General features: G+C 54.0%; 1 protein-coding gene across 1 annotated transcript in view; it reads left to right on the top strand.

The window, feature by feature from the left end:
* Positions 1 to 727: 727 nt before the first annotated feature.
* The window catches only part of PHF2 (PHD finger protein 2), a 75,605-nt gene continuing 50,729 nt past the window's right edge, over positions 728 to 25,603 (top strand). The window contains exon 1 of the mRNA XM_040449270.1: positions 728 to 839. Within this exon, the coding sequence (XP_040305204.1) occupies positions 790 to 839 (50 nt within the window). The 5' untranslated portion in view covers positions 728 to 789. The remainder of the gene's footprint in view (positions 840 to 25,603) is intronic.

Here is a 25,603-nt window from a genome sequence, read left to right as displayed (position 1 = left end):
GCGCCCACCCTCCGCCGCAGCCCCCGAGCCCCCTGACCCCGGCCGGCGTCCCCTAACCCCCCGCGGGGGTGGGTGACAGGACGGCGTCGGTGCGGGTGGGGGTGTCGCGGCTTTGCCGCCTCCTCCCGGGGGCCGGCGTGGTGCCCCGTTTCCCCCTTCTCCGCTCCCGACGGGGACGCCCCCCCTCCCCCGGGGCCGGACTTGACCTTATGGTCTCTGGGGGACGTGGGGTGGGGGGAGGTAAAGCTGGGCCTTTGCCCCGGGCTGTGACCTGGCCCTGCGCCTAGTTTTCAAAGCGAGGCCCCTTCCCACCCAGAAGTAGATGGGGAGGAGGAAGAGATGGTGATTGCGGTGTCCGAACTGCTCCAACAGGTTCTCACGTGTTTGGGCCTGGGCAGGACCCGGTTGCCCTCCTGGATACCGCCTCAGACCCACCAGGAGCAGGGCAGGGGGCACGGGGAGGTGGGGGGGGGAGTGTGTGGTGGCGGCTGGTCCCTGATCCCCCAGAGAGGAGAACCTCCCGCTCATTTTAAGGGTGGATGTTGGGGAACCAGGCAGCCGGATGTGACAGGACCTGTTCAGGTTGGTCAGCGCCCGGCCAGGGTCCCAGCCCAGTGCCTGTGACAGGGACCCCAGTGAGGAGGGGGCGGGACTCTACGGGGCAGGGACACCACTGAAATCCCCTGGGCCTCCGGGGCTGCCTTCCTGTGGATGCCCAGGGCAGCAGAGCCCCTGCCCTGGGGTGCAAACACTGGACTCCCCAGAACGGTGTGCGTGCAAGTTGCTGCTATGCACACCCACCAACTGGCATCCTCTGCAAGTTCATGGCCGGACCAAGGGTGAGAGCTGCCATCTGATCCTTCAGGGCTCCTCAGTTCCAGACATGCTGAGAAGCTGACCCTGAGCGCCCTGGATGTGGAGGGCACTCTCTCTCCTCCCCCGCCCCACCCAGGGCCTGCTGAGCTCCCTGGGTGCCCAGGCTTGGGGAAGGCCTGGAAGGACCTTTGGCTGCCCAGGGGCCAAAGGTCGGGAAGGAGGAAGGCAGGCCAGTTCTGAGCTAGGCTCTGAGATGGGGGGGAACCCTAGGAGTGAGGGGCAGGCAGGGGAGAAGCTGAGGGCTGGCATGCCTGGTGGGTGGCATTTGCTGGACTGGCCAGGGCAGAGTTGGGGAGAGGGATGCATCCTGACACCTTAAAGGGGACATTTGGGGACATCTTCTCTCCTCATCGCCCATTTGTATCTGGAGGTCCTTGATTTGACCCAACATGAGTACAGGTCCTTCCCTCAGTCCAGACTCCTCTCCACCCACACAGGGTGGCCCTGGCATCTGAAAGGGGCTCTGCTTTCCCTGCTGTGGGCACACTTTCGGTGCATGTGATTGAGGGCCCCTTGCAGGAGTAAGCCCTGAGCTGTAGCGTTCCCAGGTGGCTCGGGGCAGGAGCCCGGATGGTTAATGTTAGGGTTGGGATGGGCCTCACAGCCCTGGGCACCCTTTCTCCCTGCCCCTGCACCGACCCCCTTGGCTTTAACGGGAAGGTGTGTGACATGGGCCCTGTGCTTCCCCACCCCCAGGTGCTTTGGGGCTGACCCAAGACTTTTCAGATCCAACGTCCCCTGTATCCTTGTTTACTTTGTATTCAACAGCTCATTTTTTAAAAGTTTGAATACTTTATAACTTTTTATTTTAGAGAATTTTAGGCTTAAAGAGTTACAAAACTGGTTCAGTGTCTGTTCACCAGTCACACTGACTCCTCTGGAGTCAGCATCTCACCAGACCATGCTGCAAGAATGGAAACTGAGGCAGAAACACAGGGGCGGTGCTGTGAGCCATGGCACAGACCTCAGCAGGTTTTTCCCTGTACTGTCCCTTTTCTGCTCCAGGACCCCGCAGTGTATTTCACTCTCCTGTTTCTTTCAGAAGGAAACCTCGTATCATTCCCTGAAATAGCGCATTAGTGTAACTTGTCGTAGACGGTGCATGTAAAAATAAACATAACCGTTAAACTAACAGGCTCCAACTTGTCCCACCTGTGATCCGTCACGTCCCTCCTGAGCACCTAATTTTGGCAAGACTGGGAAGGGTCTCTGAGGTTGCACACGCTCACAGTGGCTCAGGATTTGCTGGGAGGACTCCAGCGGGGTTGGTGGGTGAAGATGTGGTTGGGACGGCTGCATTTTAGGGGCAGAACCCTCTCCCGGTGTGTTTGCTCCCCAGCAGCCCTCTCTGCGGTGCTGGGCTGGAAGCACAGGCAGCCGGGAAAGTGGGAGCCCGTGTTGCACCCCATCTCCGGGGCTGGGGCACCTCGGCAGCCCAGCTGGCCTTCACCGCTGGCACCTAAGGTGGTTTTGCCTAGGGAGGGACGGAGCGTGTGGCCATCCACCTTCCGAACTGTCTTGTCTGTGTGTCCGGTAGGGAGGGTGGCAACCCATGGGCACCGGGGGCCTTCCTCCTCAATTCAGGTGCCGCAGAGCCAGTGTCCTCCACCCCTGCCCACAGGGAGGCGCGTGGCTGCCTGGGCCCGTCGCAGTAGGAGCCACCCAGCGTCTCACCTTGTCACCACCCTGGTGTGAGGAGTCTCTGTCTCTGGGCAGTAGGGAAGATTCTAGTAAGGTATCAGGCATTCTAGAGCTTCCTGGTGCCCTTTCAGTTGCCTGTTCTGTCGACTCCAAGGGGCTTTGGAGACGTAATTGGTAAAATTGATTTTAAGGAGCTCGAAAGCTGGAGGCGCAGTGCGAGTGCTTTGGTGACGGAAGTTTCACTGACTTCTTGGTAAATGTTTCTGGGCGTGCGTTCCTCATGGGGTGCCGTGCTGGCCACAGAGGCTCCTGGGGTCACAAGGCAGATCCGTCTCCTCTTGCGGGGTTTCCTCGACCAAGGTCAGACCTGTAGATGAGGAGATCCGTGCCACCCTGGGGGACCCTGTCCAGTCCCGAGGCAGCACTGTGGGGGCAAGAGCGGGCGAGGAGTCCGCATCAGGGACAGCCAGGGGGGTCTGTCTGTCCTGGAGGGGGAGCGGAGGAGTGGAGGGGAATGTGATGGGCTCCTCTGACTGTCAGGGAGAGGCAGGGGACAAGGGCAGGGCCCAGAGCCACTTCCAGGTGAGGGGTGGTGGGCAGGTGGGGGTGGGGCTGCTGTGGGTTCTGGAGTGGATCTCCTCGGATTCCTGCTTGTCCGTCTGTCTGACTGGGTTCCTCCTCGCAGGGTCCCTGTCTCTGTGCTCACCTCCCCGGGGCTGGTTGGCTCTTGTGAGCTCTTGCCATGCCCCCCTCCCACCCAGCCGTAAGCTTTTGGGGGCAGAGCCACACCTGGGGGTCCACGGCCTCCACAGGTGCCTGGTGACACTGAGCACGGCCAGCGGAACATGTGCACGTGGAGGGAAAGGAGGGCCCACCGGGCATCAAGCTTCAGTGTCGCAGCCTCTACAATTAAGTCCTTGATCTGGGGATTCCCAAGTACAGGGGAAGGGGCCACGCACGTGGAGATGGAGTCGCGGTGTGTTTGACACGGGTGGGGAGACGATTAATCATCTTGGAACAAGGAATTCCCACTGTGTGAGTTCAAGAACCCCAAGCAGGTGGGGGCAGTATGCTGCCAGCGTCTAGAGGGCAGAGCGGAGGCCCCGTCCCTCAGGCCTAAGGGGGTGACACGGAGTCGGGCTCACTGTAATGGCCAGGGTGCGTGCGTTGCTAGAAGCCGTAGGCTGGAGGAGGGCGTGCCGTGAGCCTCTGGACCGCAGCCGCGTTCATCGGGGTCGCTGGGATTCAGGCCCGGCCGCAGGTGGCCTGAGATCGGGCCAGGGTTTCGGGGGCTTGGTGTGGACCCAGCCCTCTCCCCCGAGACACCCTCTCTCCTGGGCCATCCCCTCGCCTCTGTGCACATAGCACCTGGCCATGTGGCAGGACTTTATTCCAAAAGAACGAGGGGACTGAGGGCGAGAGTTGGCCAGGAAATAACGTCCCTCGATGGAGTGTGCTGGGAGAGTGGAGCTCCTGAAATTCCCGGTGTGGGGGAAGCCAGCCCCTCGGTTGGCTTCTGAACGGCTGCCGTGGCCACGGGGCTGACCCTCGCGCCGGCCTCTATGGCGTCAGGGTTAGATCTCTGGTGGTTCCCACAGTGACCTGGCTGGTCGCTGGGCCGGCCACCTCGCCCTCTCCCTTCAAGCAGGGAGGGGACTCTGGGCTCCTCACACGCGGCAGGTGGACACGTTCGGCCTCAGTCACTCTGGCTCAAGGGCCTGAACAAACTCCAGGCACCGGCGACCCCGTGCCTGTCGGCGGCTCCGCAGACACAGCAAGGGTGGAAACGCCTTTGCCAGCGGGAAGCCGCTTGTGGTGTCAGGTGGGGACGCTGGGCTCTGTGCTGCGCCCTCTGCATCTGGGCGTCTGCCCCACCGGGCCCGCTCGGAGCCGCGTCTCCATCTCGGCCGCTCTGCCCCTTGCTCTGTCTTCTTTCCTGCCTGTCTTGGTCCTCAGCTTTTTGGTTTGGTGGTGGGTGACCCTAACCCCGCATTCTGGAACGGGGCTTGGCTCTGAGTCTGTTCACTTTCCCGCAAAGTGCTGGGTCATCTGCAGGAGAACAGAGTTCCGGCCAGTGATTGGCTTTGACCTCAGAGCGTAAGGACTGAAGGTCCTTGTGGTGTTTGTCCCGGCGAATGGAGAAACCAGACTTTTATCTTTTCTTAAAAGTTGGGAGTGAAATTTATATATGGTGGCAATAACTATTTTATTTTATTTTATTATTTTATTTTATTTTAATTTAATTTAATTTTATTTTTAAATGTTTATTTTGAGAAAGAGAGAGAGAGTAGGTGTGCATATGTTCACGGGAGAAGGACAGAGAGAGACTGAAAGAGAGAGAGACAGAGAGAATCCCAAACAGGTTCTGGGCTGTTAGCACAAAGCCTGACATGGGGCTCGAACTCATGAATCGTGAGATCATGACCTGAGCCAAAATCAAGAGTCATACTCTTAACTGATTGAGCCACTGGGCACCACAATAATTATTTTAAAGTGCACAGTTTGTGGCATTTAGTGCATTCAGAATAGTGTGCAATAGTCACTTCTGTGGTTCCCACACATTTTCATCACATGAAAGGAGACTCTGAACCCATCAAACGACAGCCCCCAGCCCCATACACCACCCCCCCCCCCCCCCCCCCCCGGCCCCAGTCCTGGACAGCCATGTGTTTTCTGTGTCCTGATGGATGTAACTGTTCTGGACGTTTCTGATAAATGGGATCGTACGATATGTAACTTTTGTGTGTGGCTTCCTCCACTCAGCACAATGTCTTTAGGTCCATCCAGGCTGCGGCAGGTATCGGAACATGGTTTTTTTATGGCCGAATACTGCTCCATCGTCGGGTGGACATACCACGTCTGTTTGTGCATTCACCTGCCTGCACATTTGGGGTTTTCCCGCCTGTTTGTCAGTCGTGCCGCTGTGAACGCTCGAGGACAAATACCTGTTGGAAGACCTGTTTTCATTTCTTTCGGGAGTTGCCGTGTCCTGTGGTTATTCTGTGTTTAACTTTCTTACTAACCACAAGCTGTTTTCCACAGCGGCTGCACCATTTTACGTTCCCAGCGCCAATGTGGGAGCCGTCTGATAGCGCTTCATCTTCGCCAACACCTGTTATTTTCCACTTTTCAAATCGTGGGTGTCCCAAGGGGTGTGAAGTAGGATCTCATCATTGCTTTGATATACATTTTCCTGAAGGCTGATGGCGTTGAAAGTGGTTAAGCCATCTTTGGAGCAATGTCTGTTGAAACACTTTGCCCATATTTAAATTGGGGTATTTGTCCCTTTATCGTTGAATTGTGAGAGTGCTTTATATATTTTGGACGCTTACCAGATACACAATTTGCCGGTATTTTCCCCTTCCGTGGACTGTCTTTTCACTTTTGTGGTAACGTCCATTGACGCACAAAAGTTTTCGTCCTGATGACTTCCAGTTTGACTTTCTCTTCCATTGCTTGCGCTTTTGGTGTCATATCTACAAATCCACTGTCAAATCCAAGGTCGTGAAGATCTGCCCCTTTGATTTCTTCTAAGAGTTTTAGAATTTTAGCTCTCATCTTTGGTTTTTGATTCAGTTATTTTTTAATATATGATTTGAGGTAGGGATCCAGCTGCATTGGTTTGCAAGTGGCTATCCGGTTGCCCCTGACCTATTGTTTAAAGGCTGTTCTTCCCCTACTGAACGTCTTGGTAACCTTGTTGAAAATCATTTGACCGTGTACGTGAGTGTTTATTTCTGGACCCTATTCCATTCCATGGTCCGCCTGTCTCCCCTACACCACTGCCACGCCGTGTCAATGACTGTAGCTTTGTTGGAAGTCTTGAAACCAGAAAATGTGACACCTCCACCTTTTTCTTTTTAAGATGTTGTTTCGACTTGTCAGGGTTCCTTGCAATTCCGACTGAATTTAAGGATTGGCTTCTCCGTTTCTTCGGAAACTCCTGTTGGGATTTTGACAGGGATTGTGTTGACTCTAGATTGCTGGCCGTGGGTTGTACTGACGCCTGAACAGTATTCCGTTTGCCGATCCATGACCCCCAGACCAAAGTGCACCTCACTGGGGATGCCAGCTGACACCTGGAACTCCTCCTGTAACTCTGCCACTTTGGCCACCATTTTTGCCTCCCCTTAGAAACCCCGTCGAGCCACAGCCTGGGTATGAATCTCGGGAAGCCGGGCTGAGCGGGAGGGCTGCGAGAACATGCTTCAGGGGAGCATTAGCACATCCCTGGGAGGCACAGGGCTGTCACGATCCAGGCCCCACCTCACCATCCTCTGGGCTGACCTGCCAGGGGCTGGAGAGATGGCTCCCGCAGGAGTGACTGAGGCCTGGGGTCTTGCAGGACGACACTTGGCATCCTGGAAAAATCCAGAAACTGTTGCCTGATCCAGTGTGCCTCCCGGATGAACAGGGCTGGGGAGGGCGTGGGGTGGGGGTGGGGCGCTCCTGAGAGCTCCCCAGACCTTTGGGGAGGCAGCGGTGTGGGGCCTGCTGGAGCCGAGCTGGGTTCGCACTAAACCTTCTGTTGGGAGTTTACATCTAGTACACAGTGTGAGTCTCCCAGCGGCTGTTCCTGATGGAGGCTTGTGACAGTGGCATGCGGGAGGTGAGGGCGTTTCCTTCCACTCGCTGGGAGAGGACCACCCAGCCCCCTCTGCGCTGCAGCCAGTGAAAGCCAGTAGTTTTGTGCCACAGGCAGCGAGGTGGCTCAGACACTGGTGGCTAGGTGCTGGGCACTGGGGTGGCTCCTTGCCCGCCAAGCGGGGCAGCTGTCTAGTCGTCCGTGAGCACCTCAGGCAGCGCCAGGCACCCTCATGCTGGGGCACCCAGAGTGCCTGTGCGGGAGGGAAGGTTGGTGGGGAGGCGCCCTGGCAGGTGGGCCGGGGGTGCGAGTTCCCACTTCATTCTCAACACAGTAGGATCAGGACAGATCGGGATGTTCCCTAATGTGCATCTGGTTCACCACGTTCTGTCCCAGTGCTTCAGGCTGTGGGTGGAGGGGCAGGAGGGGGAGAGCCAGCTGCAGGGGCGTGGGGGTGGGGCAGGGGGATGGGGGCCCTGGAGGGAGGGGGCCCCCGGGGGGGAAGGATGGGGGACCAATGAGGGAGGGAAAGGGAGAGCCGTGGGGCCACAGATGACAGAGGCTGTGTTTGGAGACTGAACGGTGGACCCGTCTGGGCCTGTCACCCTGCCTGAGCCTCGGTAAGGTCGGAGTTTCCCAGGCACTGCTCCTGCCCTGAGCTCCATCCGGGCTCTGGAGAGTGAAAGCGTGAGCTGCTGTTTGGTCTCACGGCACTGTGTCAGGGTGACCCGTGGATCCTGGTCTGGATGCTCTAGATGCCCGTGTAACAGGCCTGGCCTGGTCCACGTGTGGGTGGGACCTCTCCAGTGTCCCTGTCCCCGGCAGCCTGGGCCCCTGTCTGTGCAGGCGGCAGGTGTTTATGTTTTGGTCCCAGGCCCAGGATGTGGAGGTGGACACATGAGTGACCTGCCCCGGCCCGGGGGCGCATGAGACAGAGGTGGGACCGCGTGTCTAGGGGCCCTGCCACATCTCTTCCCCTTCCCTGAGCCGCAGCTGGGCATGGTGCACCTGGCTCCCGCCTCAGAGGACAGGTACAGGTGCTTTCTGACTGACCTGGGGCAGTGGGGCGTCCGCTGGGCCCCCTCCCAGCCCTGCCGTGTCCTCTCCCTACTCCTCTCCCCAGACTGAAATTTCTGTGGGGCCCCCCAGGCGATGCCAGCAGTGACCAGTGGGGTTCCCCTCAGGGGTGGCTGAGGGACTGGCGGGAGCACGGTCTGCCCTGCTCCCTTCCCTCCTCCCTGCCCTGCCCACTGCCCTGCCCGCTGCCCTGCCTGCTGCGTTTCCTCCATGGACACTGGGAGGTGGGCGGTGGTGGGATGTAGCACGCCCTGTGGTCCCCACCGCAAGTGCCGAACGACAGCTGGGGAGGCAGGCAGAGCTGGGGTCAGGCTGAGAAGAGACTTCCAGGTAACTGAAACCGACCCCAGACAGGACGCATCGGGGACAGCGTGGCACTGGGGCAGCATTGGCCGGCTTGGGCCCTGAGCACGGGTGGAGCAGCACCCCCGGGCGCCCACTGGCAGGTTTGGGGCATGGCCCGGGGGGCACCGTGGTGCCCAGGGGCGGGGCGGGAGGCAGCTGAACTTCTGTGGGTGTATCTGCCATCATCAGGTGGGAGTCCGAGCTTCTGACTTTTCTCGAATTTATTACCGGGATAAGGGACAACTGCTTTTGTTTGTGCACGAATGGGTAGCGGGACGGATTTGCAAGTGGAGTGCTAGCGCCTGGTCTGTTCAGATGGAGAGCCAGTGAGAATTGGTCATGAAAAGCCCGTCTTCTCCCCGGACCCAGCCTGATTCCAACTTCTGGTGTGGAACTCGGGAGAGACTCCTGTCTGTGCAGCACTGTGTTTCACTGCCCCCCCCCCCGCCCCCCCCACCTCTCATGCCCTGTGATCTCCGGGCTGCGTCGCGTCTGCCTCCCGCTGCTGGCCTCCTGGTTGGCTGTCAGCTCGCTTCTCAGCTTGAGCTCCCGTTTTGTGCAGGGACTGTCCTGGCTCCTGCGGCCGCCGGTGGTGGGGCCCACTGTCCACCCTGCACCTGTGGGGTTTCCTAAGTAGCCGCGTGCTTTCGGACGATGTCAGAGAGAGCAGGTCGGGCCTGAGAAGTGAAATGAGAGGCTGCTTCCTCGGGTGGATGGGGGTGCCGTCCGCGGCTGCCTCCTGCTCCGTAGGCCACGGGCCTCCAGGGCTGCCAGAGGGTTGCTAAGTATCCCCTTGCCCGTCCTTTTCGGGGCTGGTGTGAGGTCAGGCAGTTTGCTTTCTTTCCCCCTGTAAACTTTTTATTTTACACTTGTTTTAGGTTTACGGAAGAATTGCAGACACGGCAGCATTTGTGCATGCCCCTGACTCAGTTTCCATGACCGTCAGCACCTCACGTCACTGCCGTGCCCTGGTCACAGCTCCCTGGGCAGCGACCTCTGTCCTTGTCCTCCCCACCATCCAATCTCCTCAGCCCCTTGTTCCCAAGCTGGCTTCTCAGACTGACCCCTCTGTGCCGTGATCCTGACACCAAAGACTCTTTATGGCTGGTGCACCATCGAGGAGCCATGCCTCACCTCCCCCTGCTGTGCCCCCCCCCCCCCCCCCCCGCCCCAGAGGGCAGCCTGACCACGGCAGTACGTGGGGCACTGGCTCCCCGTGGCCCTGATCACAAGGGCGCAGCGTCCTGATGCTTCCCCTTCAGGGGTTCTTCCAGTTCCCAAACTTGTTGTGGGGTTTCGATGTGCTGTTTGGAAAAGAAGGATGTAATTAGACTGGTCTACGGACTGTCCTGTCCTCGGAGAAGCCAACCAAGAGAGCAGCCTGGGCCTCAGGCTCTGCCTCTGGGCAGGTGTGTGAGTAGGGGGGCCCCAAGCCCCTCTTTCCCACGGTGGGGGGGGGGGAACCATCTGCCTATTCTTTCAGCCAGCGGCGTTTCCAGATCCTGGGGGGTCCTTGCAAAGGGCCCGGGCCCTTGGTTGGTGTTGACCTCGGGGAAGGTCCTCTGAGCCCATGTGGGGCGGGAGGAGGCAGCTGGATGCCTGTCCAGGTTATCTGGCCAGAGCCCCCTATGCAGGGCCTCTGTGTGACCCAGGGACCTGGCCGCCTCCCAGAGGCCCCTTTGTGGGTCAGGAGCCAGGGTTGCCAGCCTCCTCTGGAGCTGGCGGCCGCCAGAGGCCCGAGGGCGTGGGGTGACGGGGCCAGCCGGATGTCTCCCTCTGGGCACTCTGGGATTGGGGTTCACTTTCCAGCTCCTGTGGGGTCCCTGCCCCCGTTGTGCGGGAGGGTGCTTGCCGTGGGGAGCGTGCAGCCACCACCCGCAGGGCGCACTGCTAGTTAGCAGTGCAAAAGCCTCTTGCAGAGATAGCCCACGGCACTTGGCAGCCTGCCCTTCTTACCTTCCTCAGCGAGGGAATCCTTGAGGCCTTCCCGGAAGTGTGCCGTCTGGGGTGGAAGTCACTGACGAGGCAGGAGTGCGTGCTCCTGCCTCTGTGCTCGCTGGGGGTCCATCCGTATGAGTTCGCCAGGTCCAGTGCGCCCTGCACAGTGAGGGCTGCGGTTCTCGGAAGCGCTCCGGGTGCCAGGCGGGGTCCCCGATTACGGGGACGACACTGATGCTTAGTGTTCCAAGCACACCACTAGGCTGCAGGTGGCCAAGCCCGGCCAGTGCCCCTCTCTGAGCTCACAGCCCTCAGGCCGTGCTAGCTGCTGCTGCTGTATGTCTGGAGGTGTGGTACGGAGTCCCTGCTCCAGGCCCCACACACCGCTGTCGTGGCCCCTGGGGGTCTGGGGCAAGGCCCTCCGGGTTTCCATATCCTAATCTTTGCATTTCTTGGCATTTATGGTTTTAAAAAACTGGCAAAGAACAGATCTGAGAATGTTGCAGCAGGACAGGACCTCGTGGTGCACCAGTCTCTGTTCCTTCCAGAGACACAGCCCTGGGAACCACGCACCTTGCACCAGGGCACCCCACACACCCTCCAGGCTGATGCCCTCAGGGGTGCAGTGGGTGGGGACTGAGGACAGGCCTCACCTCCCTTGGTCTAGAGTCATATTTCTGTTAATATGACCTTGACTGCTTTTGCTGTCTGGTCAAACTTGTCTTCCCAGCCACCTCGTGGGTCTCTGAGAGGTTACTGAGAGGGAAGGTTGCAATTCCCAGAGATTCCGACAGGGGCACTGGCTCTACATCTGCACACAATTGTTTTCCCTAGAAACTGCTGTAGTAGACTCCAAAACCTGCTTCTGACTTTTAAAGGGACCATGCCCTTTATCTGGAGGATCTGTTGCAAATCCAGTGGAACAGGTTTCGGAGTGCGTACAGAGACGTTGTGAATGTTCCTTTAATCTGTCAAGAACCCTAGACTCTTAGGCAATGAGGTACATTGTAGCGCGCGCGTGCGCACACACACACACACACACACACACACACACACACACACACAGTCATCAGCAGTGATGGTCACCGGGAAATGTTTATGCTGCTACCCAGGAATAAAAGCAGGATTCAGGCTTGCCTACATAGTGTGATAAATATGCCAGCGTGCTAAACGGGTTAAGAGAGTTTTCTTCCTGCTGCTTTTTTATACTTTTCTGCACTTCTCAACTTGTTTTCTAGGATCATAATATTGCTTCTTTTTTTTTTTAACTTATTTTTTAATGTTTTTTTTTTATTTTTGAGAGAGAGACAGAGCATGAACAGGGGAGGGGCAGAGAGAGAGAGGAAGACACAGAATCTGAAGCAGGCTCTAGGCTCTGAGCTGTCGGCACAGAACCCAACACAGGGCTCGAACTCAGGAACCATGAGATCATGACCTGAGCCCAAGTTGGACGCTTAACTGACTGAACCACCCAGACACCCCATAACATTGCTTCTTCTAATCTGAGATAAAGTACGTGGGGAATAAGATTGCCAGAGGCTAGAGACCATGCTGCCCTGGCCCATTTCACAGGCTTTGTGGAGTCTGGGTTGGAGGGTTTCCCCACCGCACTCTCACTCTCTCCCGGACCCTGACTCTGGGGTGTCTCCGCCCCCCCGGCACCCCCACTGCTGACGTGACCCCCAGGGCCTGCAGCCCCCAGGGCCCTGCCCAATCTGAGCCCCTCCTGTGAGGGGACCTGAGGGCACATGCCACCAGCATTGGGGGACAGCAGGCTCCTTCTGTCAGGTCCTGACACTTATATCCTGCCGGCCAGCAGCTCCTCTTGAGGGAAGACATGCGGGTTTCGAGGCCTATGGGGATGTGACCCGAGAGGAGCCATTGGGCAGTGCCTGCGGATACGAGCCTCGCCAGACAGGTGGAGGGCATGGCCAGCGTGGTCTCGGTCGGTTCCAGTCCGAGAAGCTGACGCTGCTCTGCAGCTGGGGGTCCTCCTGCTCGGAGTTTTAAATCAGCCCTTGCATGTCCCACGTTGTCTGTGGGCCAGGAGGAGCGTGACCTAAGGTCAGAGTAGGAGGAGCTTTTCAGTTGGGCCTATTTCATCTTTATTCCTATAAATAAACATGAACATCCATTCACGTTTATTTATCTTGAGAGAGAGTGTGAGTGGAGGAGGGGCAGGGAGAGAGGGAGACCCAGATTCGGAAGCAGGCTCCAGGCTCTGAGCTGTCAGCACAGAGCCCGACGCGGGGCTCGAACTCACTAAGCACGGGATCGTGACCTGAGCCGAAGTCAGATGCTGAACCTACCGAGCCGCCCTGGCGCCCCTGCGGTTACTTGTTTCCCAGCATCCGTCTTCTTGGGTGAGCTGCCCCCCGAGCTTTCTGTCAGGAAGAGCTGCTCCTGTCCCGTTTTTTGGGTCTGGGGTCTTTGCTGAGGCAGCTCCAGGGAAGAAGCCGAGGAAAAGGCAGAACCCGGTATGGAGTGGTGGTTTTGACTTTGAACAGCTGTGAGTGGGTAGAAGCCATGGCAGGCCCCCTTGTTTCTGTCCTCATCCCATGCCAGGAGGGGACTCATGGGGGAGCTCTAGGGCTGACTGCCAGGAACCAGGGCCAGACCCACCTCGAGATGCCACCTTGCTCAGGACCCCTGGCCCTGCGCAGGGTGGAGCCTGGGCCGGGGAGGGCAGTGGTGTGACGGCTGGGAGGGAGAGCAGAGGCTGCCAGCCCTGGGGAGGCTGCCCAGCCCCGAGGAGCCATTTGCGGGTGTGTGGGTGGGGGTGGTGGACTTGCAGGGTCGATGGACACGGGGCTCGGCCCCTCCTGTGTGTGTTTGGGATGCTGGAGGTGCTCAAGTGTGTCGGAACCTGCTGGGAGAGTTCCGTGCCGTCCTGCCCCATGAGGGCCCTGGCGCGTCCTCCTGGAGGCTAGAACCTGTCCGCAGGCAGCATTCAGGTTGTCCTGCTGTGGAGACATCCGTCCCCTACCTTGCTGGGCTCCTTCTGTGCCCTTTCCATGCAGTGTGGGAAGCCTCCATATAGCCCCACTTGGGGGGTTTGAAGAATGCTGTCTTCCTGGCCCTCGGTGTTTGCACTTTTCCAAGCCCCTTCCCTCCCGGGGACAGCATCTCGCCTGACACCCTCGTCCTCCAGACGCCCAGAGCGAGCTCAGTGGACTGGCTGGTGACCACTCCCCAGGGGCCCAGAGGTCCCGATGCCCTCAGGGGAGGCGGGAGGGCCTGACCCAAGAGGGCGCAGCTCTGGGAACCCCACTTTCACTCACAGGTGAAAGCCAGTCCCTGTGAAAGTGGCTGTGCTCTGCATCCCCAAAACTTGGAGACTTGGCTCCCAGCCCCCCAGAAAGGCCGTGGAGGAGGCACTGGGTGCTTGCAGGCCGAGCTGCCAAGCCCACCCTGAAGCGGCCGGGCCATGCTGGTCCTCGCACCTCTTGGCCATGACAAGGCCCAGGACGCTGGGCCTGAGGCCAGGGTGGGCCCCCAGCTGGGGAGGTGGGCTTCCTCGTCATCTAGCACAGGGGCCCCAATGGTGGCCCACTGGCTTCTCGAGGAAGCTGCAGCAGGTGCACCGTGGGGGTGTTTGGGCAGCACAGCCACCCGGAGCCCCGGAGGGGGGCACAGGGCAGCGTTCCCCATGCAGGGAGCTTGCAGTCACCACCAGCTGACACGGGCGGGCATTTCCCTGAGAAGCTGCATTCAGTGCTGTCCTGTGTCCTTGCCCTGCCCCCACAGCACTGGGGGTCTGACACGAGCCCCCACCTTTCCTGTGGGTTCACACCTGCATCCTTGGAAACGGTTTTTATTGTGTGTGCTCTTTGTAAGCGGTTTCATTCGTGCCCGTTTTGTAGTGGGTTCGTCCCTCAGCACAGGCCTCAGTGAACTGACCCTGTTGGACACCTTCAGATGTTGTGGGTCCTCGGGGTGAGGCCCCCTGGGAGGACAGGCGTCCCCGCGCCCTGCAGGGGCTCCTAACGGTAGGGCGGGCTTGCGCTCAGGCCTGCCTTTTATGTCCAGGGCCAGTGACGGGAGGGTCAGGTAGCCCTGGTCTGGCTGGAGCGTGGCGGTGCCTGAAGGCACCCGTGAAGGCCTTTCCGCAGCCCTGGGTCAGCCCCTCCACTCCCACGGTCCAAGAAGCGTGCCCCAGTGGGACCCAGGCAGGCCCAAGCTAATTGCAGCTGGGGTGGGGAGCGGGCGGCCAGTAAGGGGATCAGGAAGCGCTCTGCTCTGTGTTTGAGCACCGCTAGACCACCAGGCACCTGACTGCTGGCCGTCATCTCTGGGTTCCCGGGCCCTCCCAGGCCCTGGGCCTGCAGAGGCACGGAACGCCGCAGCTGGGGCGGGTGGGCCCAGTCTTCCTTCAGTGTGTTGATTTGGTAAAGATCAGCCAACTCTGGACGTAAAAAAGTCAGTGTTGCAGATTGCTTGGCCCTTCCAAGGGGCGGTTGTGTGCGGCTGGAGGGTCTGCCCGGCCCTGAGAATCAGTGACTTGCAGCCGGTCCTGCCCGGCCTGTGCTTCTGGGTGCTGAGCTGGCCGTGTCCCCGTCCACTCACGCTCAGCCCATTCCCTGTCCCGCCACGTGCCGCGTGCTGGGGGCTCTGGTCCACTTTCCTTGAACCAAAGTATCAGACAAACGTGTCTGATTTGCTGCTTAAAGTGTTGGTGGAGTTTTAGATTTTAGCGTCATTGTTCATTCCCAGAAGTTCTCGTTTTGCAGAGTTGTTTGATCATTTGTTTCTTCCCGTGCACGTACGAGTGTGTGTCACACTTCGGAATCCTCGCTTTCCTGCGGCTGTTCACGAGGACTGTGTGTTCCGTGAGGTGGTGACATGGCTGTCTTGTGTGACGTATGAGGGCTCAGTCCTCCTTTTCCTCGGGTGGGTGGACCACCTCCCGACTTTGGAAATTTGAGCTGGGGTCCGAGGCGTGTGCGCGTTGCCCCTTGGGCAGAAGCCTCTGGGATGGCCCCCCCCCCCCCCCCCCCCCCCCCCGCCCCCCACCGGCTGCCCCTCCCCCCCCCCCCCGCCCCCGCAGCCTCCAGCTGGCAACCGCCAACCTTCCAGCTTCGGGGCCTGCCCCAGATGGCCTCCCTGGGCCCACTGTCCAGCCTCCCACACAGCCTCCTCCGAATGAGGCCCGGCAGCCCACTCTCACTCCCAGGGCTGCCCTGGACCCAGCCAGAAACAGGTCCCCGTGTGGTGGCCTCACATCTGCCGGGCGTGCTGCCCACAGTCCCTTGGTTGGTGGCGTTGCCCCCTCAGGCCTCCTGCGTATGCGGGAACACGTGTCTGGGGCAGAGTCCAGCAGAGGGCTGTTTCGGTTAAGGGTCCAAGTCGCATCGTGTGGCTCACCTTCCCGGACGTTGCCCCTCAGGGGCGGCTGCCGCGCTGGGCAGATGGGCGAGGCCCCGGGAGACCCGGCCGTTGGGTTGTTCAGCCGCCTCCCCTCCGAGGCCCCCGTGTGGGTGCCCTGATCACGTGGCACAGGTGGGGCATGGCCCCACTAGCCGCACCTGCTCCCCTGCTCCCAGGGCGGGAAGAGACCCCCGGCTCCTAGCTGGGGTGGGTGTTTCCAGCTGCAGAGCACAGAGCGTTCACGACACGGACACAGTCTGTAGCTCTTCCTGAGAAGCCGTGGTCCCCGCAAAACCCTGCTGGTGCTGGACTCCTCCTGCCCACACAGCCGAGGTCATGGACTGTCGCTTGTGCTCCTCCAGGCCAGCCCTCGCTTGCGCTTCTGGGGACTGGCCAGCTGGGATCTGACTGCACCCGCTGCCCAACCTTCACATGCAGGGCCCACCTCATGGGGCCCAGGCGCCCCCCGAACCTGCAGACTCAAGCGGGAACCCACAGCCTGAGTCGGGGCACGCTGGGTGCGCCCTGAGACCCTGCTGGCCTGTCATGAGCCAGGACCTTTTCCCAGCCTGCCCTCACCTGCCCACCTAAATGTAGAAAGAAGCCTTCCCGCCCCCATCAGGGTGGCCTCCTCCCATGATACCTCTTGGATGGCATCCCCAGGGGGCTGTGTGTGGGCCCGGCACATGCACCCACCTTTAAGCCCACCTTGAGTGGCCCCATAGTCAGCACCTGTGGAGCCCCAGCCCTTGGCTGGCTCTGGCCCTGATGGACCCCAGTGGCATGTGACTGGGTCTGGGGTGGGCCGGCCTGTGCACATAGAACCCACGGGACTCTGCCAGGCTGTCCGTGATCTGCCTGGACACCTGTCGGCCAAGGGCACATTTTTGCTGATTGGGAGGACACCCCAGCCCTGACCCAGCGAGCAGATGCAGGGGCACTGGGTGCCCCGGGGGGAGGACCCCAAGATCAGGAGGCCCCTCCAAGGTGGGAGAGAGCAGATGGTGCTCCAGATATCAGACCAAGAGGTGGGTGGTGGGTGGTGGAGGGAGGCTGAGGGCCTGGAGCCTGGACTCCATCCCCGCATCCAGGAATCACAGGGCGGGGCTGGCGTGCGGGGGAACAGGAAGCCGTACTTCCCGATCAGCAGAGCTGGTTCTGAGGTTGAGTGGAGTGAGCCTCCCACCGCATCACCAAGCACCCAGCTCCCCGCATCCTCGCGCCTGTCCGCGTGCTCATCGCTTATTTACACGGCATCTGTGACACATGCTGTTGCCATAGGCTTTATTAGCGTTCCCGCCATAGGGTTTCCGTGTCGGGTGGCTTGTCCCCAGCACCATGCTGGACAAATCCTTAGGATTCTCAAAGACACGCATGGAACTTTTGATTAAAAAAAAAAATATATATATATATATATATATATATATGGGCTTTAATTTTAGAGCAGTTTTAGATGAAAGATGGAGTGGGAAATGGGGAAGGTCCCCATGTGCCCCCTCACCGCCTGCAGCCTGTTGTGAACATCTCTCACCGGTGTGGTGCGAGTTACGTCCGGTGAGCCGATCTGGTGCATTGTCATTAATAACTGAGGTCCATGGTTGACCTTGGGGTTCACTCTTAGTGCTGAGTCTGGGTACCCTATGGAGTTTGAAAATGTGTGAGGACAAGTACTCCGTTGTAATAGAAAAGAGTAGTTTTACTCTCTAAAAATCTTCGGTGTTCCACCTCTTACTCCCTCCCTCTTCCCCATCCCTTGGCCACTACTGATCTTTCCACTGGCTGTGTGGTTTTGTCTTTCCCAGAATGTCGTACAGTTGGAATCGGACAGTATTAACCTTTTCAGACTGGCTTTTTTTCCACTTAGTCATGTGCATTTACGGTTCCTCCGTGTCTTTCCATGATAGCCCCTTCTTCTCAGCGCTAGTAATATCCCCTTGTCTGGAGGGACACAGTGTGTTTGTCCCTCCCCCACTGAAGGACGTCTTGGATGCTTCCAAGTTTTGGCAATTATGAGTAAAGCTGCTGTAGACATCCGTGTGCAGGTTTTGTGTGGACTTAAGTTTTTAACTCATTCAGGTCAATACCTTGGGTTCGCTCGGCGGATCAAACGGTAAGAGCATGTTCAGGTTTGTAAGAAGAGGCCTTCCCATGTGGCTCCGCCGCTCTGTGTTCCCTGCAGCCATGACCAGGCGCCCCTGCCACTGCGTGTCCTCGCCAGCACGTGGTATTCCGTGGTCTGGATTTCGGCCTTTCTAGTAGGTGCACAGTGGATGGAATCTTGTTTGCATTTACATCTCCCTGATGACGCGTGACGCCGAGTGTGCTTGCTTGGCATGTGTGTCTTCTCTGGGGAGGTGTCTGTAGATCCTTTGCCCATTTTTAAATTGGGCTGTTAGTTTTTAAGAGTTGGGTTTTTAAGAGTTGTATATTTTCGATACAGTCATTTATCAGATACATGTTTTGCAAAGATTTTCACTTAGTCTGTGGCTAATCTTTTCATTCCTTTAAAAGTATCTTTCACAGAGCAGAAGTTTTAAAAAATGTCAATCACGTCCAGGTTATCAGTTTTTTCTTTCATGGATAGGGTCTTGGTATCTGTACCTAACAAGGCATTACCACACCCATGTTTTCTCCTGTGTCATCTTCTAGGAGATCTATAGTTTTGCATTTTACATTTAGGTCTAGGATCCATTTTGAGTTAATTAAAAAAAAAATTTTTTTTAACGTTTATTTATTTTTGAGACAGAGAGAGACAGAGCATGAACAGGGGAGGGTCAGAGAGAGAGGGAGACACAGAATCTGAAACAGGCTCCAGGCTCTGAGCTGTCAGCACAGAGCCTGACACGGGGCTCGAACTCATGGACCGCGAGATCATGACCTGAGCCGAAGTTGGACGCTTAACCGACTGAGCCACGCAGGGGCCCCATTTTGAGTTAATTTTGTAAAGCTGTTAGATCTATGTCTGAATTCTTTGTGTGTGTGTATGTGTGCTTGTGTGTCATGCGTGTGTGTATGTGTGTGCATACATGTGTGTGCATTGTGTATGTGTGTGCGTGCACATGTGCGTGTGTGTGTGTGTGTGTGTGTGTGTGTGTGGTTGTTCCGGCACCATATGCCTCCATTGCTCCTTTGTAAGAGGTCAGTTGACCGTACTTACATGGGTCTATTCCTGGCTTCTCCATTCTTTTCCACTGATCTTTTTGTCTGTTCTTTCATCAAAACCACACTGCCTTGATTAGCGTAGCTTTCTGTTAAGTCTTGAGGTTGGGTAGTGTCAGTCCTCCAGCTTTATTCTTTTCCTTTAGTATTGTGTTGGTTGTGCTGGGTCTTTATCTCTCCATATAAATTTCAGAATCAGTATGTTGATATCCAAGAAATCACTTGATTGGGATTTTAATTGAGATCCCAGTGAGTCTATAGATCAAGTTGGGAAGAACTGACATCTTGACAGTATCGAGTCTTCCTGTCTATGAACATGAAATATCTTTCTATTTATTTAATTCCTTAATTTCCTTCATCAGAATTTTGTGGTTTTCCTCATGTAGATCTTGCACATGTTTTGTTAGATTTATACCTAAGTATTTCATATTTTCGAGTGTTAATAGTGTGTGTTTTTTATTTCAAATTCTAATGTTCATTGCTGGTGTATGAGAAAAGCAATTTACTTTTGTATATTAACTTCATATCCTGCAACCTTGCTATGACCACTTATAGCTCCAGGAGTTCTTTTGTTGATTGCTTGGGATTTTCCGCATTAGACAATCATGTCATCTGCAAATAAAGACAGTTGTATTTCTTCCTTCCCAATATGCATATCTTTTATTTCCTTTTCCTGTCTTATTGCATTAGTAGGGCTTCCCATACAGTGTTGAATAGGAGTGGTGAGAGTGGACGTCGTTGTCTTGTTCCTGATCTTAGCAGAAAAATATCTAGTTTCTCATATTAAGTATGATGTTAGCTGTAAGTTTTGTTGCGCTTTATTCTTTATCAAGTGGAGGGAGTTCCTCTCTGTTCCTAGTTTGCTGTGAATTTTTATCATGAAGGAATATCGGATTTTGTCGAATACTTTTTCTTCATTTATGGATATGATCATATTATTTTTCTTCTCTACTCTGCTTCTGTGGTGGATTGCATTAATTCATTTTTGAGTATTGAACCAGCCTTGCATACCTGGAATAAATCCCTATGGGTCATGGTGTATAATTCTTTTTATACACTGTTGAATTTAATTTGCTAATGTTTTCTAGAAGAGGGTTTTTTTTTTGGTTTTTTTTTTTTTTTTGCATCTGTGTTTATGAGAGATGTCAGTCTGCAATCTTCCTTTCGTATAATATCTTTGCTGACTTTGGTATTAAGGTAATGCTGGCCTCATAGAATGAGTTAGGAAGTATTTCCTCTACTAATTCCTAGAAGAGATTATAGAAAATTGATGTGATATCCTTCATAAATGTTTGGTAAAATTCATCAGTGAACCTGTGGGGCCTGGTATTTTCTGTTTTGGAAAGTTATTACCGATTCAATTTCTTTGACAGATGTAGACCAATTCGATTACTTATTTCTCTTTGTGTGAGTTTTGGTAGATTGAATCCTTTAAGGAACAGGTTTTTTCATCTAGGTTATTAAATGTGTGGGCATAGAGTTGTTCATAATATTCCTTTACTGTCCTTTTAATGTCTGCGGGATCTGTAGTGATGGCCTCTCTTGCATTTCTGATATTAGTAATATAGGTCTTCTATCTTTTTCTGTTACCTTGGATAGAGGCATATCAATGTATTGATCTTTTCAAAGAATCACATGTTGCTTTCTTTGACCTTTCTCTATTTGCTGTTTTCAATTTCATTGATTTCTGCTCTAATTTTCATTATGTCTTCTGCTTATTTTGGATTTTCTTTTCTTTTTCTAGTTTCCTCTGGTGTAAGTGATGATTGATTTTAGACCTTCTTTTGTAACATTTGCATTCAATGCTGTAAATCACCCTTTAAGCACTGCTTTCACTGAATCCCATAAATTTTGGTAAGTATGTCATTTCCATTTAGTTAGAAATATTTTAAAATTTTTCCTCAAATTTTATCTCTGTGTTATTTGGGAGTGTGTTAATCAGTCTCAAAGTTTAGAATTATCCAGATATCTTTCTATTATTGATTTCTTAGTGTAATTCCATTGTGGTGTGAGAGTATCTTTTCAAAGTTTCCTTTAAATTTGTTCAGGTGTGTTTTATGGCTCAGAATGTGATCTCTTTTGGTAAATGTTCTGTGTGAGCTTGTGAGGAATGTTTATTCTGCTTTTGTTGGCTAAGTATTCTATAAATATCAATTAGACCCAGTTGATTGATGGTGTTGTTCAGTTCAGCTGTGCCCTTACTGATATTTGTCTGCTGAACCTGTTAATGGTTGATAGAGGATGTGCACGTTGCCTGTGCAGTAGTGTCTTCATCTATTTTTCCTTTCTATAGTTTTTGCCTCATATAGTTTGATGCTCTGTTATTAGGTGCATGAAGGATTTTAATGTCCTCTTGGAAAATTAGCCCCTTTCTCGTTATATAACGCCCCACTTTATCCCAGTTAGTTTTCTTGCTCCAAAATTTACTTTGAGATTAATATGGCTACTCTGGCTTTCTTGTTATTAGTATAAGCATGGTTTAACTCTTCATCCCTTCCTCCCCCCCCCCCCCCCAATTAAACAGTTTTTATTTTTATTTATTTTTTAACAGTTTTTTAAATAATTCTTTTTTAAAAAAGATTTTGTTTTTAAGTAATCTCTACACCCATCATGGGGCTCGAACTTACAACCCTGTGATCAAGAGGCACATGCTCTGCTGACTGGACCAGCCAAGCACAGCCAAACTTGTTGTTTTTTTTTGTCCCACAAGCACAGAGAGCTTCCCCTTCCTCCCCCACACCATGCCTTTACTTTTAGTCTATATGTATTTTTATATTTCAAGCAGATTTCTGATAGTCTGTGTATGGTAGGGTCTTGCTTTTTTCTTCTCAACCTTACAGTCTTTTAATTTGTATGTTTAGACCACTGGTAATTAAGGTGATCACTGATGATGCTGGATTGATATCTACTGTATTTGTCTCTTTTTTCTATTTGTTGTCCCTGTTCTTTGTTTTGGTTTTTGTCTTCTGCTCTTTTTCTTCCTGTTCTGGTTTTAACGGAGCATTTTACACGATTTCATTTCTTTTTCCTCTTCTAGTATATCAATAATACTTCTTTTTTAACTTTTTTTTTTTTTTTTTTTTAGCAGCTGCCCTTGTGTTTGCAACATACATAGTTATGGCTAAGTCAGGCCCACTTGCAAATACATGGTTATGGGCAGATAAGCTCCTTCTTTTTAATTCTTTTTTAATGTTTATTTATTTTTGAGAGAGAGAGAGAGATAGTGTGAGTGGGGGAGGGGCAGAGAGAGAGAGGGAGACACAGAATCCGAAGCAGGCTCCAGGCTCTGAGCTGTCAGCACAAAGCCCGATATGGGGCTCAAACTCACGAACCTTGAGATCATGACCTGAGCCGATGTCGGAGGCTTAACTAACTGAGCCACCAAAGTGCCCCAGTTTAAGCTCCTTCTAACAGCATTCCCAGATTTTCCTTCCGTTCCTTATGCAAGAGCTGTCATTCATATCATTATCCCTAAGCTATAATCAAGTACACTGTGGCTATTTTATTTTGAACAAACTATTATTTGTTATAGCAATAAGAATAAGAAAATAAAATATTTTACATCTCCTTAATTTATGCCCTAACACTCTTCATTTCTGTATGAAGATCCAAATCTGTGACCTATATTCTTTCCTTCTCTCTGAAGATATTTAACATTTCTTGCAAGCCTGGCCTTCTGGTGACAAGTTCCCTCAATTGTTTGTCTGAGAAAGTCTTTATCTTTCACCTTTGAAGGATAATTTTTCAGGATACAGATTCTAGCTTGGTCTTTTTTTTTCTATCAACACTGAACATGTTTCATTCTACTCCTCCTGTTAGCAGGTTTCTAAGCAGAAGTTTGCTCTAATTCTTACCTTTGCTCTTCTTTAGATAAGGTATTTTCCCCACTCTGGCTTTTTTTATTTTCAAGGTTTTCTCTTTTTGATTTTCTGGAGTTTGAATGTGATACGCTGAGGTGCAGATTTATTTGGCATATATCCTTGGTGTTCTCTGAGCTTCCTGGATCTGGGCTTGGTGTCTAAAATTAATTTTGGAAAATTCTCAGCCATTATTACTTGAGATCTATCCTCAATTCCTCTCTCTTTTGTCTCCTTATGGCCTTGCCATCACACGTATGTTACTCCTTTTGTAGTCATCCCACAGTCCTTGGATTTTCTGGTCTGTGTTTTTCTTCCTTTTCCCCCCTCTTTGCTCTTTAGTTTTGGAAGTTTCTGTTGACCTGTCTTCATGCTCACAGATCCTTATGCTGGCCTTGGCCAATAGATGCCGAGCCCCTTGAGTGCATTTTTCTGTTGCAGTGGTTTTGATTGTTAGCGTTTCCTCTTGTTTCCTTCTTTGATTTTCCATCTTTCTGTTTACACTGCCCATCTGTTCTCACACGCTGTCCACCTTTTCCGCGAAAGCCCTCGCGTATTAACCCTGGTCATTGTAGATTCCTGATCTGATCGTTCTGAGATCTCTGCTATAGCTGGGTTCTTATGCTTTCGCTGTGTCTTCAGACTTTATTTTTATCTTCTAGGCCTTGTAATTTTGTTGCAAAAAACGATTTTAAAGACAAGAAAACTGTCCCCCTTACATGCCACCATCTTAGAGGTGCTCCCTCGTAAACTTTGTACATGTTTGCCTCTCTCCTGAGTTGGTGTGCTTTCCCCCCGTATCACAGCATAAGTGTGTCCCCGTCAGTACCACATTTGGGTGCGTAATGGTCTGTTAGGTGGGTCCTGACCTAACAGTTCCTCTGTTGTTGGATACTTTGGTCTGTGAGGTTTTGGTCTCTGCTGTTCCCAGGAGGCTGCTGGGCAGGTTTTCTTGCTATAGCTTGTGGACAGGGCTGCTGAGGGAGGCCGAGAGGGGCAGCGCCCAGGCCAGCTTCCTCCCCTGCCTGCCCCAGCCATCCTGATGCTACTGAGGCCCGGATTGGAGCCCAACTAATGGTGTCCTGTGGCTGCACACCAGCCAAGCGGATGTCCCAGAGAGGCCCCTGCCTGGCATCTGCTAGGACACATGTGATCCCCAGGCCGCTGGACTGCCTCTTGGTCAGGGTGTGTGCAGACCCTGTGTTGGCTGGGGAGGAGACCTGGCACCCCAGATGTCACCACTGAGGCCCGACCGTGAAGGGAAGGCTTGAAGGCCTCAGAGACTGGAAGGATCTCTCACCACCAGGCTGCGGAGGGAGGCTCAGGTGGGCGGGGCATGCTGCTCAGGTGACTGCCAAGGGGAAGTGGCGTAGAGGTTGCAAACTGCCCGCCAGCCCCAGCACAACTGTTGGGCTCGTGATGTTGGTCCACGCTGGTTTTCAAAAGCGGTTCCATTAACTGTGATATATGAAACTCAGGAGATTTTGCCTAAAGATGTGCATTTGCTGGGGCGCCTGGGTGGCGCAGTCGGTTAGGCGTCCGACTTCAGCCAGGTCACGATCTCGCGATCTCGCGGGATCTCGTGATCTCGCGGTCCGTGAGTTCGAGCCCCGCGTCAGGCTCTAGGCTGGTGGCTCGGAGCCTGGAGCCTGTTTCCGATTCTGTGTCTCCCTCTCTCTCTGCCCCTCCCCCGTTCATGCTCTATCTCTCTCTGTCCCAAAAATAAATAAACGTTGAAAAAAAAAAAAAGATGTGCATTTGCAGATTTTCTTGAGAAACCAGGGGATCTGACAGTGGTCAGTGCACATCTGCAGGGTGCCTGATGGGCCTATGCTGCCCTCTGCTGTCATACCCTCTTCTCTGCTCCTGGCTGGGCTGAGTGGGGACCGCGCCTCTGTTCCCACACCTGTCCGCTCCCTCCCTGTGGGCTGCGTGCTGTGTCCCATGCACAGATGGTCAGGGCCTGTTTGGCAGGTTGTCCTAGACGACCCCCAGGTCCCTGCTGTGCAGAAACATGGTTGGTCTCTGGGGGCCTGTGATCACAGGGGCTTCTGAGGCCTCCCTCCTCCCTCGGGGCCCCAGAATAGCACCAACCATGATTTGTAGAAGGTGTGAACATGGGCTGGGTGGGCCCCCTGTCCACACTGGGCCTCAGTCTCTCCATCTCACAGATGAGTGGCCTGGACAGGATGGAGTTTTGCTAAGCGTCCTTTCACTTCTCATTCCATGGGAGCCTTAGCTTCTCACTCACTGGAAACCACTCTCAGAAAGTTCTGGCCACTTACCACGAGCATAGATGAGCACTTGCACTTGATCTGCACGCTATACAGGTTTATTTTTGAGAGTCAGAAGAGTATTTTTTAAAGACCGCACGTATAAGAGTTTAAAAGGCTCTGCTTTGAATCGAATCAGCTTATTGTGATTATAGTTGTTCTTTAAATTTTTTGAAGGAGGACAGTAATATGCACACACAGGAAAATATTCAACAATCAAAAACTTGTCTCCAGTGATGAGTCTGTCCCTTCCCTGCTGACCACCAATCCTCAAGAGATGGCCACTGGGGTCAGGTTTCTGAGTCTTCCCAGAACATTCTGGTCACAGAGGGGCATGTTTATGCATTTCTAACAGTACCCAGCCAAAAAAAAAAAAAAAAAAATGGGTGTGCACCATATACACTGCAACTTATGCTCTTTGTTGAACAGTATGTCCTAGAGACTGTTCCGGGTCAGCACGGGAAGGGCCAGTGCATCCTGGAGAC

Source organism: Herpailurus yagouaroundi, unplaced genomic scaffold, assembly GCF_014898765.1.
Source record: "Herpailurus yagouaroundi ecotype Mexico unplaced genomic scaffold, PumYag 199, whole genome shotgun sequence".
Lineage (NCBI taxonomy): Eukaryota > Metazoa > Chordata > Mammalia > Carnivora > Felidae > Herpailurus > Herpailurus yagouaroundi.
This window is presented reverse-complemented; position numbering and strand designations above follow the sequence as displayed.